This window comes from Homalodisca vitripennis, chromosome 8, assembly GCF_021130785.1.
Source record: "Homalodisca vitripennis isolate AUS2020 chromosome 8, UT_GWSS_2.1, whole genome shotgun sequence".
NCBI lineage: Eukaryota > Metazoa > Arthropoda > Insecta > Hemiptera > Cicadellidae > Homalodisca > Homalodisca vitripennis.
Window position 1 is genome coordinate 6,551,939 of NC_060214.1, and position 19,722 is coordinate 6,571,660.

The following is a 19,722-nucleotide window of genomic DNA, read 5'->3' on the forward strand; positions in this document are numbered from 1 at the left end:
CAGGTAGTTCATAAAAAAATTTAATTCTTTAAAAGCATGAATTGTTTGGCTTTTGTGTGTTTTACCGTATTTTTAACGTTGTGATTTCATTCAAACCACATCACGTAAATTTTGGTGGCTCTTCAACTCAAAAAGCCGAAATGGGAGGAATAACACACAGTATATACCTCGTTTGTATATTTCTGCGCCACTATTAGGCTATAAAAGCGATTACAATTTAATATATGTTATCTAGTATCCAAGGCATGTACTCCGACACTCGTGTGTACACGTCGGGGAAACCTAACCCACAAGGCTTCCCATAAGACGCAATTCCTATAAGGAAAACGGAAGTTTCACGGCTCTGGGTTGGCAGTGACGTCATCAGGGGACCTCCAGAGTCTCCAACGCAAATACCCTTCGCTCTCCTTGTATTTGCACACATAACGTTTTCGTGGATATCCGAGAGACACTCTGCTTCACGACCTGTAACGCAGAGCCTATGCCAGAGGTCACTACACTGCTTCTGAGGTACTATAGGAACTTTGATGGTCTGTAATGTATCGCTTTGTGTGCCTGTAAACAGTAATTTTAGTTTAGCATCATGGATATAATATACACTATAAAAACAAAGCGGTAGTTTTACGTCTTGCCAAAAACGGTGTTAGCTGTTTGCTATCTGTATGAGAGTTTCTCAGCCCTTTGATATTGATGGTGGATGGTTTTAAAAGACTTAGAAAAATTCCCATCATTTTATGTCACAAAAAGCACAACGCTGTTTCGCGGGTTGATATTGATATTAAATAGCGGTCGTCACGGCAGACACAAAGTGGTGGAAAATCAAAACACGCGATTGGGGGTTTTACCCACAACTGTTCTAAGAATACAGATACGTAAAATATAATATATTATTTATTTTTACAATGGGTCTGAACTGACTAACCAACCACTGAAAACTGACTAACCAACCACTGAAAACTAACTAGAGTTTCATATTAAATAGTGGTCGTCACGACAGACACAAAGTGGTGGGAAATCAAAAGACGAGATTGGGGGTTTGACTTACAAACTGTTCTAAGAATACAGATAACGTAAAATATATAATACATTATTTATTTTTAAAATGGGTTTGAACTGACCAACCAACCACTGAAAACTGACTAAAGTTTCATATTAAACTAGTGGTCGTCACGACAGACACAAAGTGGTGGGAAATCAAAAGACGAGATTGGGGGTTTCACTTACAACTGTTCTAAGAATACAGATAACGTAAAATAATAATAGTACATTACTTTATTTTCATAATAGGTCTGAACTAACCGACCAACCACTGAAAACTGACTAAAGTTTCATATTTAAAATAGTTGTCGTCACGACAGACACAAAGTGGTGGAAAATCAAAAGACGAGATTGGGGGTTTTACCCACAACTGATCTAAGAATACAGATAACGTATTTTAATAATAATACATTAATTATTTTTCAAAATATGTCTGAACTTACCGACCAACCACTAAAAACTGACTAAAGTTTCATATTAAATAGTGGTCGGCACGACAGACACAAAGTGGTGGGAAATCAAAAGACGAGATTGGGGGTTTCGCTTACAACTGTTCTAAGAATACAGATAACGTAAAATAATAATAATACATTACTTTATTTTTCATAATAGGTCTGAACTAAACCGACCAACTACTGAAACACTGACTAAAGTTTCATATTAAATAGTTGTCGTCACGACAGACACAAAGTGGTGGAAAATCAAAAGACGAGATTGGGGGTTTTACCCGCAACTGATCTAACAATACAGATAACGTATTTTAATAATAATACATTAATTATTTTTTCAAAATATGTCTGAACTTACCGACCAACCACTCAAAACTGACTACAGTTTGATATTAAATAGCGGTCGTCACGCAGACACAAAGTGGTGGGAAATCAAAATACGAGATTGGGGGTTTGACTTACAACTGTTTTAAGAATACAGATAACGTAATATAATAAAAATAAATTAATTATTTTTTCACAATAGGTCTGCACTTACCGACCAACCACTCAAAACTGACTAGAGTTTGATATTAAATAGCGGTCGTCACGCCATACACAAAATGGTAGGAAATCAAAACATGTGATTGGGGGTTTTACCGTCAATATAATATAAAAAGGACAAAACTACGCATTGTCTTACCTGAAACCGTGTTTCCCCAACCTGCAACTTCCATAAATTTGTTGTCCAAAGCTAGTCCATGTTTGGGGAATGTGGGGTAAACATATCGGACGTATGAAATCTATAAAAAAAATTAATTTCATGTTATTTTATTGCTTCACTGTACAAAATAAACTACTATACAATTAAAAGTTAGTTGAATATTAATGTATATAGATTTTAAATTTAATATTAGTAAATACAGTATGGGCTGTCTAAAACTTATATATGTTCAGAAAGGCTCGTTAGATATTTGAAAACTGCCTTGAATTTACTTATATTTGTCAGCCTAACTTTTAAACCCTAAAACGCCCTTAATTTAAAAAATATTTATGGTATGTAAAATACTGTAGGTCTTATTACAACGGTTTTGTCCATAAAAGACGCACATTTTGAGAAATAAGTGAACCGTAAAGTTTTTAGACATTCATAAATCACATTTATTATTTAATCACGCCGAGCGTGGCTGCTGCTTGGACAGGTGACCGCTGAACGATCCTGACCATGCAAGCGGCCTGCCTGCCCGGCCATTGGTGGTGGTTCGGAAGTCACCTTTAAGCCGTTGGTCCCCAGGTTAAGTGTTAGAGAGGGCTTCTTAGCCCTAACTTCGCCTGGTAAAATAAGACATTCTTTACTTTACTTTTTTACTTTTTATTTGATGGTATTCTATAATTATGCATTTATTTATCAAGTATATACAAAGTCATAGCCAGCAAGGAGGTCCAAGGGGTCCGGACCCCCAATTTTCAATTTTTTCAATTACTTTTTTAGTAAACGATTATTATTATTATTTAAACAATTCGGTATTATTTATATGTACTGCTGAAAGATCGTTCTCAACAAAGAAACGGGTCAAGAACTTTTTAAGGAACAAAATGGGGCCTTACTCTCTGTCCACTACGGGAAAGTCTCAATTGTCTGGACCTCCCAAAATTTTATCCTGGCTACGTTATTGCTACAGTACACTAAGTTTCGCGAATTAGAAGATATTCACATCTTCAGTGATTTGGTGTAGATTTTTTCTATTATAAATTAATATAAAACTCCGTTTCATATATTAATTTAACAAATATTGCATTAAACCTAATTTCTTAATAGGCAAGAAAGAATTCACGATGGTGCATGTCCTAACATGGCATTGTCTGAGCGTTGTTGAAGCCCAGTAGGATGATCCATGTTTTCTTTTTTTTATGTTTGCCGGGGGTGTAAACATTTCTTTTTCGTGTGGTTCTCTGTCCTTCTATTTGTCATTAATCAAATAAGCTATAGTCTTGAATTTTGCATTGAACCTTAGCGAAGCCTGTTACGCGACAAGTGAGGTGGCGCACCCTAATGTCTAGTTTTCGTTTTGGACGTGTGAAAAATGTCTATGGCTAACGGGAAATTCCTAAAGTGTGTTTTGGTAAGAAGAGGAACATTACCGTTGAACTGCTCAATCTGATGCCTCAATCTGAGGAGGGCGATGTCATGTTTTGGGAAAACGTTTCCAAAGTAAAAGAACTGTGGGTGGATAACAACGTACTCAATGTCCATGTACACAGCCGGGGGAGCACAGCGACTCTTATCTTTGGAACAGTCCACGGACGTGCTCCGAGTCAGCTCTCCTAGTCTTACCAACATACTGGGAACAAAAACGAAAAAGTGTTTATAATTGTAGAAAAATGTCTGAAACAATCACAATTTGTTTAAGTAGTTATAGGTATTATAGGTAAAAGGTAATAGCATTAAAGTATAATATAGAACAAAGTACATGAAACAGAGCTGACATGCCAAAAAAGTGGAAAGTCAACAACACAAAATGCCAAAACAGACAAAAATAAATACATGTTTGGTAGTAGATTTCAGGGTTTATTTTTAATAAAAACATAAGAACTAGATTAGTGAGAATCTGATCACTGCTTAGTGCTACTCAATATAGGACAACAAAGGTTGTCATTACGAGGATGACAAAGAGAAAACAAGACAGAGACTAGAAATACTGAGAATGTTCAAGAACGTTGCCAGAGAAAGATTTTGGCGGGTCCAAACAACTGATATTTTCCTGTAGTGGACAGAGAGTTAGGCCGCATTTTGTTCCTTACAAAGTTCTTGACCTGTTTCTTTGTTAAGAGCGATCTTTCAAAGCTATGTTATGAGACAATGTAAATCGTGTCTAAGTCTTAACAAACCAGCTGAGGAATTCTTGAGCAAGCTCAAAAACAGATTCCGGTTACTAAAGAATATATGAATTATACGATATGAGAGTTGTAACAGGAAGGTAGTGATGGAAATTGAGTGAGAGGTATGCGGAAAAAAAGAAATTAAAGGAAAACCATTCAACGCAGAATATAAGTGGGACAGAAGAGAAATTAAAAGCATAGCCTAACTGCAAATACAAAAGGGGATATATGTCTAAAAATAAGATGAAACTATGGGCTTTTAAATGTTATTTAACTTTTGGCGACAGTAAACATTTCAAAATATTAGTTAGAAAATACTTAAATTAGTTTAGCATTGAGTATGAAAATTAAAATTAAATAGAGAGGTGGTGGGACTCTGATCACTGTAAAAAGACAGGAGTCCAAAAGTGATCTTCAGGAAGCCCCTGATGAAGTTTGGGAGAGTTGGAAACCCATTTCCTGGATTCGAAGCCTCCTAGCTTGAGAAGTTGGGTAAGTTGGTCTTCAATATCTAGTGATTCTTCAACACTGTTAGTACCAGTGATGATGTCATCATCCACATAATCTTCATATGTGAGGACCATGGCTGAACAAGGGAAGCGTGCATCCTCATCTTGGGCTAATTGCCTCAAAATTTTGATGGCAAGATAAGGAGAGTTCTTCATATCATATATCATGCTAGTGAGTTGGTAGAATTTATTTTTCTATAAAAAGTTAAATTTTAGTCATATTTATTTAAGAATATGGTTGCGATAAAATTCAAAGTAAATATAAAACATGTACTAATTAGTTAGTCATATTTTAACATATAATTTATATATTCTAGGTTTAATAATTTTAGTCAGACTGCAAAGAGTAAGGAGACTACTTAAATAACTGAATCCAGTTATTTAGAACTCGACATCGAGTTGTTATATTTGCGAGCCTTGAAATTTGTTGCATAGGTTCCTCTTGGTGCAAGGAAGAGATGTATTAATTTTGGGATCATACTTTCTCTTGAAACCCGACTGTTTGTATATATGTGGGCTACCTCTTTCATTATTTGCTTTACCTCTAATTCGTTACCTCTTTAGTTATGTCCGTTATCTATATTGTTACGTTCATTACCTCTATTTAACGTTCGTTACCTCTATTGTTACGTTCATTACCTCTATTTAACGTTCGTTACCTCATTAGTTATGTTCGTTACCTATATTGTTACGTTCATTACCTCTATTTAACGTTCGTTACCTCTTTTGTTGCGTTTGTTACCTCTATTGTTACGTTCATTACCTCTTTGGTTACGTTCGTTACCTCTATTGTTATGTTCGTTACCTCTTTCGTTACGTTCTTTATCTTTTTCGTTACCTCTTTTGTTACGTTCGTTATTTTTTTTGTTACGTTCGTTACCTCTTTTGTTGAGTTCGTTACCTCTATTGTTACGTTCGTTACCTCTTTGGTTACGTTCGTTACCTCTATTGTTACGCTCGTTACCTCTTTTCTTACGTCCGTTACCTCTTTCGTTACGTCCGTTACCTCTTTTGTTACGTTCTTTACCTCTTTTGTTACGTTCGTTACCTCTATGGTTACGTTTGACAATAGAAAGAAACTAACAAAAAAAAATTATGGTTGCCTGTAATGTCGGTTTTACGGGCGAAGATTTTACGTGACAACGTCTTTTTCTCGGTAGAATATTTATTGATATGAATATTATTAAATTACACAATAGGAACAAGGAATTGAATGAAAATAAGAATTGCACACAAATTTTAACTATAGAAATATATTTTGTTTACTAAAACATTGTACATAATTTGAAATTAATTAAAATTTTTTATTGTAAATGGTAAAGTTGAATAAAACATTTACTAAAATTGGAATTTGAAATTCTTGCTAAACACAGTTAAATTCTAACTCCGCGCGTGGTGATTGGTCGGTTTTAGTTCGTTTGTTTGGTCGCACTGTTTATGACAGGTTAGAGGTTATAATTTGTTATTTTAAATGTTTGACTAGCAATACGCGCTGTTTCTTCTCAATCGACTGAATTACGATTGATTGCAGAGTGATTTAAACTAATAATTTTACTTAACACTATCAACATTTGTCAATAGTATGACATAACCTATAAAAATCAGTTTCTCAACTTTTGTGTCAATCTAACAATTAATCAATCAATCATAGTTTACGATAATGAAATATCAGTGTACAATTATTTACCTTTATTGTTGTAGTTGTTGTATATGACGAATCTAAGCACTCCACATTTTCACGAATAAACATAGTTATCTGCTTTATCCCGTGCGGCGGACCCACAGTTATCTGCTTTATCCCGTGCGGATCCCGTGCGGCGGACCCACTGGACGGGCATCGTAACGTTACCGGGCGTTACTCCGAGCCGCAACCTAATTTAAGACGTTGTCACGTCAAAAATTTAATCTAAAACAGATTATTAATACGATTGTACTAAACTTACTCCTGAATAGATTCAACACAATGGGCTGCTGTCAGAATATATCTGTCATTAATGATGGAGCCGCCGCAATGGTGTTCAAAGCCTAAAAACAATAATGATTACAGATTTTATTTGACATTAAAATACCTTTAGGTTACAAAATAAAAGAATATTGCAATATCTGTGTTGTATGAATAATGAATAAATGGTGAATAATGAATAAATTAATGCATTGGACAGTTAGAATCAAATACGAGAGAACATTCCAAAAGTATAAGTTCATTTAACGTTTTAAAAACGAAAAATAAGCTTACTATTATTTACTTTACTATTATTTTCTTCTAAAGTATTTTAATTTTTGTAAATTGGTAAGTAAGAAATTGCATGTGCCCTTTATTCATACCTAAGCCCAGGAGGGTGAAACGTTAACATTCCTTCAAATGAATTTAATTTTTATGGGAATTTTCGAGGAAATGTCTTTTTAGTTCTTGAATATGATGAAGCCAATGTTGATGGAATTTCCCTGTGAGTTCTTCATAATAGGGAAGGATCTGCTTAGAACAATGTTTACAGACTTCTGAAGGTACTCTATCAAATAAGGCTTTTCCTTTGCCCAATTCCAAATATTCATATGTTTTTCACCGAAAATCCGCTTCTCCCCAACCCCTAAATTAATATAATTCACTTAACAATAGATCTCTCAAGTTCTGCCTTAGGGCTCGGACTTCCATAAAACACAACGCTGCTTTCTCTGTTCAGAACCTGTTCAGTTTTATTTGGAACCACGGTGTGTGAGTGTTTGTTTCAGTTACAGGCTTCTTCCCCATATATAATATTATAAAGTAAAATAATGTCTTTTTTAAACAGGAAAATTTAGGGCTAAGAAGCCTTTTGTAACACTTAACCTGGGTACCAACGGCTTAAAGGTGACTTCCGAAACACCACCAATTGGGTGAGACTACTTGCAAGGACAAGATCGCTCAGCGGTCACCCATCCTAGCAGGAGCCACTCTCGACGTTGCTTGATTCGATTATCTCGCGATAACCGCCGTGCCCGCTACACTACACCATTGGCTTAGTATAAATGAGATCGTGAGATCGCCTAATACAGTCAAAAATCGAACTCACAGACTGCCGTTTACCAGAATGGCACGCGGGTGAACTTAAAGACACGTGCACATCTCTATAATTACTATTATGTTATGTTAAAACCATGATAAAATGAAAATAAGTTTAATTTTTCAAAAGTTCTTCCCGAATAGAAAAAAAGAAACTTCCCGATAAAAAGCACACGAATAAGATTGACAAAAAACATGTGGGGAGGAAAATCATGTATTTTATGTACTTAAAATGCTCCCTGATACCAGAGTTATTTCACTTAACCACCTGTGAATGTTTTTATAATTTCCCATAATGCTGTAGTATTTTCCTGTAAAATTACTAACAATAGACACATTAGTTAACTTCTCATTGCATTCAACGAATTACTCATCATTACCGGACATTGGTATCATCGAATTTGGAACGCATTCGATAAAAAAATTGAGCATTGAGAAGGCCGTTGGGCTGAATGATTCTGCTCTAATGTCCTTCATATCAGGATTAGCGTAATTTAAATTCTTTTGAGCATTTCATTATTTAATACCAGTACTATAATTTTGTGGCGATTAATTGTTTCTCCCTTTGTTGTAAATTTTCAAATGTATCACTGAAAATGTTGATACCTCCAAGTTTGACCTTGACCAGTTCAGCCATCCAGGGGTACTGGCCCCAACTCAGCATCGCTACCGCCCAACACACGAGTACGGAGTCCATTGTCAAATTCTTCCCGTTTTCCACAGCTGTCACTGGGCAGAAGCCACCAGTTGGGATGATTGGTATATTCTGGAACAGGAGAAGCTACTCAATGTATATGTTGTTTAAATTACGTCTTAAAATACACTTTGTAAACTAACCCTACTGTACAACTTGATATCTGAAAAACACACACACACACACATACACACACACACACACACACACACACACACACACATAAATATATATATATATACTTTCGCTACGGCTGTTTACATAAAGGCAAGCCCATCACTCACACTTTCAACATTAACTTTCCAACTTCTCAATGTCCAATGAAAGATGAAATTTTGTACAAAATATTGCCTCATGACTTAAGTAGAAAACCTAAAGCATTTTTACAAAGATCAAACCTCCATAGGGATTAAAATGTGCAATCCCTACAAAACCTATATATCGTTTTTAAATTTCTCGATGTCTTAGAAGGATAAATTTTGACACGCGCGTCTTGCAAAACAAAAATAAAATGTGCCAGAAATACGATTCTTAAAGAAATTATATTTTTGTTTTTCAAACTTCCTAATATTCTAGAGTGGTGAAATTCAACACACATGTATCTTTTTACTTCCATGATGAATGAAAAGAAGTTTCAGGGTTTGAAATTGGGTTGCAAGCAAGCCCTACAAGATTAACAAATTTTCTACAATGATAAAATTTGACACACGCGTGTTTTACGCTCTTAACACTCAAATAAAAATTTTTCATGAAGACAAACCATCCATAGGGATTTAATTGGGGTTGAAACTCATAACCAACTATATTTATGTTTTTTTCGAACACTTATATAATTATATAAATGAATTATATTTCCGACGTCATAAACCTACGTTATATAGAACAGTTGATTACATGTAACGGACTCGTTCAATTAATATTTCACAACTTTAGAAACCACCCTGGAATACTTTGCTACTTTAATGACCAGTATAACGTATCCCGGAAGGATTTCCAAAATACGCATTTTCCCGTAAAAGCAAAACAAAGTCACTTTCGCATTTATAATGTTTAGTTAAGATGTGCCTGTGATGTATTTGTTATTCAATAGGGTATAATGTACAAAGCTGCGGAAAAGTAGTAGAACTTTTATAAAAAAAAGAGTATATGAAGTTGAAAAAACTACTCGTTTTAATGATCAAACATGAAAGGGTAAGAAGTAAATAACTTTTATAATTTACTGTACAATACATTAAGAGTTCACACGCTATACTAAGCGAAAGGTGGAATGGGGCAAACTCGATAATCACAATACATTAAGGTCACTATTTAAATAATATTCTTAGCTTAGTAGTCTGTTATTAAATAACACAGGATCAAACACTTGAGGACAGAGGTCATGGGATCTTTTGGTGGAGACAGGTGAATTTGTGTAACGGTATCTCCCCACTGGAAGTGGATGTTTAACTCACGTATGAAAAAAAACCAAAGTTCAATATAATTGTTTTATCGATCTTTCTACGTCATTACCGGTATACAGTTATTCCATCTTTTATTTCTCGTAATTATTCTATATTTTATATGACGCAAAAAGTCCTAGGTGCACCTAGTTGGTTAAAAAAAGTAGAATCGGGTCACAGTTATTTATTAAAGAATATATATGTGCCGTCTAATGCACAATTGAGTAATAATATTATAAAAGTAACACTAGTAATATTAATTTATTTAATTGAAAATTCAAAAAGCCACATTCAAAAAGGTCTATTCAGACTGAGTTTATCAGTAAACATTGCATCTTTTCTTCTCTTAGGACAAGAAGCGTAGAAATTGCACCTATTCCGAAAAGCACTTTTGCGCTGCTTCCGAAATGAAAAGACATTCTGCATGGTCCCACCCCCCCCCCCCCCCACCCCCCCCCCCCCCCACCCCCCCCCCCCCCCACCCCCCCCCCCCCCCACCCCCCCCCCCCCCCACCCCCCCCCCCCCCCACATTGAGTTAAGAAAAGTCAATTTTTATTGACCCTTATGCATTACTTAAAATGTGCGTTATAATGTATATAAGTTCGGCTGTTCATACCTATTTATTCATAAGGAAGTAGTTTACTGCTTTGGAGAATATTTTACCAATCGACAAGAGCTTTTTGGGTAAATTGACATTTTTTAGATCATATGAAAAGAAATCACTTTGAAATATTTCATCAATGATATCCTCGTGTAAGGTTTTCGTTATATTCTACACCATAAAAAACTGGTGTCGTCTGAGAAATACATAGAAATAGGCATTAAACAGTTACAACAAGTATTGCAGTAAAGTTCTCGTCTTCACCAACTAGGAGTCACTGCCTATGTACTAAATAAATATTTATATAAATTGTTAGGGTACGATAAGCGGACCCGGTGTTTTATATCGAAGAATGTAATCATCGATACCTAATATTCGTATCTCAAATTCTAGACCATCAATCGATATAAAAGTATAGTCCTCAATAACAATCATATGTTTTATATTAAAATATTAATTTAATATTTACAATGATTAAACAAATTATTATAACAAAGATTAGGAAAACTGAAGACAACCACATTTGCTCCTCTCACAGTTACAGGTGTTTCTTTCCCACAAATTTCACATAATGGATTTTTCGGTACGAGTCCAACATGTTGAAACCACGTAAAACATGTCTTATCATTTTTCAAAAGCAATGTCGTGAATTTTTCTAAAATTGACTGTCATTTTTAATGATCAAATGTTACTTATGTAAAATTGAAATATTACCTTACGTGTGTTATTTGAAAGTGTTTACAGCTGTTGATATAGATTATTTAAGTTCACTGTTCAAAATAATTAATCAGCATCGATTGATTATATCGATGGTTATGGTTAAGTAATATCGTTTGCCAATTTCGATATAAAAAAACCGGGTCCGCTTATCGTACCCTCTCCTTATAAATGATCATTTTTATATACTAAAATATTTAATCTTGAAAACAAAGGATACAACCTTTAATGTTGTTGAAACAAAATAGCCAAAATTAAAAAATTTTAAGCGATTTTTTCTGATTGAATTTAGGAAAATTCGAGGCCGCTCTATTAGGTTAGATTGGCAGGAGCGAAATGAGCGACCGAAATGGGACCCCATCCCGGCCATCCCTCGGGAACTCTCAGCGTCTCGGCCGCGACATTGTCCCAACTTTGGCTCGTCACCGGCAAACTTGGTAACTTTATTCATATAAAAATCTCAATTCTTTCCCGCTTTAATTTGTTTACTGGATAAGAACTAATTTCAATGAATGGGGTTTAAAGTGAGAAAAATGTAACAAGGCTCGTCAGTATATACGATGTTTTATTAAAATCAAGGCATCGCAATTATATAATCCTAATGTTGTTAACTTAACCCTCCAGCGATACCCATAATACTCTACAGTGATAGGCCTTTTTATGACACGCAGTGCTTTTTGCTTTAATTCATAAAACATATAAAATATACCTGAAATATTATATATGATATATATATATATAGTTTTATATATATATATATAAAATAATGATAATGATTTATTTTCTCAAAATACATTACAGAATTGTACAGAAACCATGTTTACATCCAATACTACCATAATATCTACTAATGTACAATAGAAATACAAAATAAAAATATACATTCTAATAGAGAAAATAACTAACCTCCAAGGCAAAGCCTGTGTGGAGGAAATTAACACACAATTTTCCCTAGAGTGATGGCTAAATCATCTATTTAACATAAATATATAGATCCAAACTTTTAACTACTATATGTACAATACATTAACTAATATATAAATTTCACAAAGACTACTAGTGGAAAAATTAGGAGCCTATAAGTTTCATATAATACAATTTAATTATGCAATAAGCCAACAAAAAGCATAAAATGTTACAGAAAAAGAAAAAGAAAGAATCTCAACAGAATGTAGAAATGATTACTTACAAAATTTTGTTTGAAACTTAAACATAAACACACAAGAGGAATGCATAAGTCCTTGAATTTCCACATACAATTTCGTTATGACATACACAAAAACATACATAAAACTATATATATATATATATATAGTTTTATATTATATATAATATGTTCACTATAATGTGTACTAATTGGGAATGATAAAGACAAACTTACCAATTTTTTTTTAAACTTGAAGACAATGATGACCTTGAAAAAATGTTCCTACAGAAATTCTGTTTTTGAGGCAACTTTTCACAATTTCCATGGAAACACATTTTAAGTTCATTGTATACAAAAGATTCACAATTTAAGTCTGAACAAAAAGATTTATAACACCTGCAGTTTATATTTACATGACAATTGGTTTTGAATGTGTTTATCACCAGCATAAAAAAATTTAAAAACTGCAAAAAATTGACTTTTCATCAACAAGTTCCATATAATGTGTATATAGGCTTGTAGCACCTTATTTACATATTTATACACAAATAACTAAATATAATACTTTTTAGAAAATATTAAAATTATATTTACATATTAATTCACTTATACTGGTACGCATAAATATCACTTAATCGGAAACTGATTCCTCTGCATCAGGTGCTATGCCTTCCGATACCACCTACGGGATGTTGTATATGGCAGTAAGATTAGCACATGTTTTTGATTGTGAGTACAGTTTGTGGTTTAAAGAAACTAATTAGTGAAAATTCAAGTGATCAAATACTAGTTAACTTCTCTACGGAGGTTTATATATTAAATAATTTTTAGAATTTCGATTAAATTTCTTCCCTGTAAACTTTCAGATCCATTACACCTGAAAATTAGTATTAAATATTTAATTTTAAATTAAAAATATTAAATTTCTTAAATAAAGTACTTATCATTCATTCAAGAAAAGTAACAATTTTTTGAACATTTAACGGGTTTTAGCGCTTGCTAATTCTCAATAGAATATATATTGTCAAAAACTAAATTGTGAAATTTACTGTCCATTTATGAACTTTCTAACAATAGCCAAAAAATCATGAGTTTATTTAAAATTTAGATTTCAATCGCCTCCCACATTTCCCACTTCTTCAAACCCACAAATAGCGTAATGAAGTTTCTCACCATATCCAATACAAACTGAGATAAGAGTTTTGAAATTATTCAGGTTCAAACAAACGATATTTTGTTCCTTAAAAGAATAATGGGCAAAAATGTATTAATATAAAAATAACTTTAGAAATTCAATTTCAACATTCAGCAACGTTAGCCCAAGCCACTCGTTGGTTAATTTTAATCACTAATTATAAAAGCTTTAATTTACTCTAACAAAACATCACATCGTAGTAAATAATTGCCGAGGATTGATTTTATCGTCAGTTTTCATTTTGGGCTCATTTTTTCCTTTAACGAATTTTACTTAGGTTGATAAAGATACAAACAACAACTTAAATTAGTTACTTTAAATTAGTACAGGAGACGGCCCTTAATACCAACCTTACCCATCCAGAATATCTTGTCACTCCGGAAGTAGCGCAAAGGCCCAAATATTACTAGGTGCAATTTTCAAAAACAAAAAGCAAAATAATCTAGTCTTACACATTTACTGCAGCTCAAGGGCTTTCACCATGGATAAAAAGTTCATTCAACCTGTACTCATTATGCGGTACCCTTTCAGGTAAGTTTCCAATCTTGTCGCTACCAACAAGTAGTTAAAGCTTGAATTACGTGTTCTGTGATCGTCTTGTAGTTGAAAATTAAATTTCTTAGTAAACACCGTGTGATATTAAACTTACTTTATAATATATTTAATAGTGACCAATACTGTTAAGTAAGTAAGACAAATGTGCAAAGTATTGTTCGTAAGTTAAGCAAACAGCGCCTTACTCTATCAGCCTATTACCTACGTCATTACTTGTTACCTACAGAATTATCACTAAAGGATGCCAAACCTGTATTTATGCAAAGTGGATACTTTATTACTCATCACACGTACGGTGTGGTAATTATTTTTTTACCAATAACTGATCAGTACTTCAATGCTCCACCTGAGTACTTTAAGTAATCTAACAACAAAACTTGGGAGTTTGGGACCGTGGAGTTGTGGAACTCAGACGCTAGACGATAATCTGGGGGTTCAGGTTGAAGAGTTCCCGTGGGAGTAGCGGGATAGTCTGTTACCCTGATGGTGGCACATCACAGACTGCATTATGTATAACAGAGGTAAGTAGAATTTCGCGTTCTCTGGTGAACTCTGGAGGAACTGTACAATGGAAATACTCTCCATTCACTTTTATATCTCGAGCCTGCTAGTTTAGATTTAGGAATATAAGAAATTTTAAACTAACACGTGTAGAAAAGAACTTAAAGAGGACACCGTTTTTTCCATTTATTCTTTTTTCTGTAATAATCACAATTTATTTCATAGGAATTTAACCATTTACGTTAAACAAGTTTTGAAGAAGCAAAATTTTACAAATGTAAATTAGACAGTCTAATGAAAATTATCAAGTAATTTGGACACTTAATTGATTCAATGACCAATGTTTCAAATTATTATTTATATGGAAAAACTTTCAAATATAAACAACTATTTCTTATAATATTCAAGATCTCAGATATTATACCCAGATACATATTATAAAGCAAAATAAAAAAGAATTTCTTTGTTTAACCGTTTTATTATATTTAATTTTCCAATAATCTCAAGGGTTTACATGGATCATAGACTTTTTCTATTTTGCCAATTATTTTGAGTGAAAATATTTCGGCACCCATGACATTTTCTACCTTTAAATTAATATAACAATACAGTATTTATTAAATGTATTTATTTAAACACAGAATTTGTTTAATAAAATAGAAAATCTGTGAAAAAAACTGCTGATATAATTATCATATACACACACTACTGCAGCCCGCAAGAAAGTTGTCCTATGGAGTGGCATGAATCTGACTTTGACCCACTGATACTGATTATTTAAAAAAAATTTTAAACAAGTTCAAGACGAAAGGAGACTATGAATAAAGCTTGGTAATGTTCTTTAGGAGTTTATTTTTGATATGGCAAAATGTACGAGGCTTTTGTTTTAGAAAATAATTCACATATAATTGATGGCAATAATAAACCTTGATTTAATCAAGTTTATACTAGTATTAATTGTTACACTTATTCTCTCATACTAATTTGATAATAATCCCTTTACTTTCATCAAATTTTTCTATATGACAACTAAATGCTTAAAAGCAGTGTTTGAAAATTGTTATTTATGAAAGGTATAAAATAATATAACGTTATTACATAAAATCAAATACATTGAAAGTTACAGTATTGGACGTTATATTGATCAATATTGTTTGAAGGTTTTTTTTTGACGAAGGAAGGATTGTGAAGAGATATAGAAACAAAATAATTCACCAAAATTATCCCACTAATATGACCTCTACTATTTAAATTCTTGACGTATACTCTTCTTGAAAATATTTTTTATACAAAATTACTAGGTACTATTTTTATTAGCAATAGTGATCAGAAACAGAATTTTTCTGGACATTTGCCATCGTTCAGTGAAACAAAAACAGGTAGAATCTTCACCTGAAGAAGAGATCAGATTGCAGATCTCGAAACGTAGAGTTACTGATTTATTGTTTCACTGAAAGATGGCAAATGTTCGGAAAAATCCTGTTTCTGATCACTATTGCTAATAAAAATAGTAGTACTTTTGTATAAAAAATATTTTCAAGAAGAGTATACGTCAAGAATTTAAATAGTAGAGGTCATATGAGTTGGATAATTTTGGTGAATCATTTTGTCTCTTTATTTTGTGATCTATTTCATGAAATACTGGAGGTTACATGAGACCAGATGTCGCGTCGTCCATGTAAAGAGCTGAATACGATCGTGAACAATTACTGGTGCCAAATATCCACTTACAAAGTAAATTGAATGTATCATCTACAAACCCTGAACCCACGTAAAGCCAGAAACAAAGTTTCCTAGCTACAGAGGCAAAGTGGGAAAGTTTCTGACGAGCCAACTAAGGACGAAGTCTTGGCTGAGACATTGAGAGTTCCCGAGGGACAAGCGGGATGGTGCCGTGTCCTGATGGAGCCCCATTATATCTGACGGTTTAATAAAGTAGGGCAGAGATATCAGGGCTAAGTGGCCGAGTCGCCATCTTAGAAACAAGCGGGACTTGAGTGCTTGTTTCGTAAGAAACCTTAGGAATGCAACTTAACTGAACACTTTCCTAGAGTATTTGTTATCTCATCTATGTAACTTATTTTAAATATTACATTGAAATAAATGTTTTTTTTTTGTTATAAAAAAGGAGAGACCGATCCCCTTTTAAGCCTTATTCTGTCCGTCCTCATGGGTCACTGGCCTGTGCGAGGATCATATCAAACAGAATAAGGGGGAGAGTCGATACAGTACAAGGTTGATGGTACTGATAAAAAGTGCAACGGTCACAGACAGGATTTGAACCTGCGCTATCTCTAACTCAGACGCAAAGTCCAACGACTTAGACCGCTCGGCCATCGGCACTCCCAAAAAATGTTACATATTAAGAATCTACAAAAACTGGATTTGAAAGTATAATATGATTATAGACATTTGCCATCGTCATGTGCTACAAAAATGAACACTACGTTTCGAGAATAAAACGCTAACCCTCTTTCTCAGGTGTTTAAAACTAATACATAAACATGCACAAAAACTGAAAAGTTTAGCAATGAACTGCCACTAATAAATAAAGAAATGTCTTGTAGGCACACGAAAATTCGGACAAAACAGTCTTTCATGCATGAAATCCTGACTGGAGAGAATAAACCAAAGTGATCTCACTGCATAGAACAGAGAACTACAGAACACGTACCAAACGCACCAGGGAAGGTGGAACACTGACGAGAATTCAATGGCGGCAATTTCTGTGGTATCGCGGAATGTCACCTGTAACGAAGACAACACGAATGCAATGGTCGAGAGGTGGAGGCATACAAGTTCAAAATCTATTATCCATTGAAATCATCCATCACCAGTAACAAACTTTAAAAAAATAAACTGAATTCTTGATAGGACCAACAAGAGTTTAAACATTGATATTTGTTTGATAGGATTGTATTACTAAAAGAAATGATAACCTCACATAGGAATAGCAGATTACTTAAGGACCTTGTCTAGATTTTTAACTAACCATAATATTTCATAATGTGTTATTGTAAATTGGTATCCAAAAATGTATATCGATCATGGACTGGAATATAGAAAAAATAAAGTTAGTTTCAAAGTCATTTTTATCCTGTAGTATGCTAGAGCGTTGATTTTATTTATTTGGTGCCTCGTAGATATGAATAATAATTGCTTGATTCCTTATAATTAAATCCATTATAGATTACATAAATCCTTAACAAAATGTGTGATCAAAATTAATTGTTCTTGTTTGTATTATGAGCACTGCCCAACTAAGCTTTCGTCTTACAAATTCTACATATCATCACATTTTATTTTCCTCATCCGAAAATATTTTCAAAGACCTTTTGATCATATAGTACAAGACTTTATTAGTAAATATCATGGCTAATTTGAATCCTAAACTGAAGTCTAAGATTTTACATTTTCGAGTTAAAGTTATGATTTTACTTCCAGGAAAATCCAAAAAAAGGTTTAAACATTCTAGAAAACTCATACATACGTTATAATCAGAAGAAATGTTCAAATTAGTACAGGATGGATAGTAGGCAATTATTAATTGATAAAAATAATTATATTCCTTTAAATGTTAAAAAAAACATAAAAAACTATTAAATAGGACTTTGATAGCTTCTATAAAAGCTTTTTAATATATAAAAGAAAACTCTTAAAATAAATTTTAATAACTATCAAAAGATATAAATATGATGTTGAAGTAATAAAAAGTGAATACCAAATGAAAAAACGTATATAATTTAAATAAAATTAACAGTGGTTAGCTCATAAAAAAAACTGTAACTTATTTCTTTATGAATAAAAAAAATAACATAATCTGTAAAAGCAAAAATAACAACTACTTAGTTTTGTTATAAGAATTAAAAATAATGATTCAAGTCTTACTACAAAAATAGTAAAGAGACAATACATTTTTGTATACTGCATTAAAAATGTTTAAAACCTTTCAATGAAAGTTCAATAAAAAATATTTGTATTATTATACATATTGTAATATTATCTCTTATGTATAGGTAACCTTACCGATATTTTAGGCACAATTTAAATTGCAGTTTTTAATTTCCATTTTTTAAGTTACGTGTCTCTTCATAATTTACAAAACTAAATCTTTATTAATTTTCATGGCCATTATAAATTGTTTGTTACAATTTAGAACTTTTAGCAATGAATCATCTACTATCGAATGTATGTCCACAAGAAAATGAGGATGGTATAAGGTATTTTCCAATTTTGTACTTTTTGGATATCACAGTAAAAGCATGAATACTTGGGAAGTAAGTATATTGCATAGACTAACAGGTTCCCTCTCCACAATATCCAACCGATTGCTACAAATTTTGGCAAAAAAATATAACAAAATGTTTTACTATTATATAAATAACATTAAGGATGAATTAATTTGAACTGCATAAGCACATTACTTTTCTTGAAAACGTTAGAGAAAGTTTCTCTTAAAAACATTGTCAGCCACGCTAGTGAAAAATCGTTAAAAACGAAGGTTATAAAAAGTATTAAATATATAAAGCGATAGTTGTATTCTCAGCCTATATTTATCTTTGAGCAGAAAGTGTTGCAGGTATTGTATACAGATTTACAGGAAACAGTATGGTCGTCAATCCAGCTGACAAAAGACTGAGATAGATTCTCTCAAACACTTAATTAGCGTGGCCGTGATTCAGTTTCAACTCTAATTGTCGGCCAGACTTGAGGGCCTCCTTACCTCACAAATTCTTTCCTTGGGCAGAAAGTGTTTCAGGTATTGTATACAGATGTACAGGACACAGTATGGTAGTCAATCAGCTGACAAAAGGCCGAGATAGATTCTCTCGACACTTAATTAGCGAGGCCGTGATTCAATTTCAACTCTAATTGTCGGCCAGACGTGAGAGGCTTCCTCACCTCACAATTCCTTTCTTTAGACTGAAAGTGCTATAGGTATTGTATACAGATTTACAGGACACAGTATGGTCGTCA

The 19,722-nt window shown here is 33.2% G+C and overlaps 1 protein-coding gene across 1 annotated transcript in view; it reads right to left on the reverse strand.

Moving 5' to 3' along the window:
• Positions 1-361: 361 nt before the first annotated feature.
• The window catches only part of LOC124367200 (phenoloxidase-activating factor 3-like), a 28,639-nt gene continuing 9,278 nt past the window's right edge, over positions 362-19,722 (reverse strand). The window contains exons 2-6 of the mRNA XM_046823850.1: positions 8,502-8,661; positions 6,799-6,880; positions 3,609-3,808; positions 2,170-2,269; positions 362-555 (exon numbers count right to left, since the gene is read on the reverse strand). Of these exons, the coding sequence (XP_046679806.1) occupies positions 495-555; positions 2,170-2,269; positions 3,609-3,808; positions 6,799-6,880; positions 8,502-8,661 (603 nt within the window). The 3' untranslated portion in view covers positions 362-494. The remainder of the gene's footprint in view (positions 556-2,169; positions 2,270-3,608; positions 3,809-6,798; positions 6,881-8,501; positions 8,662-19,722) is intronic.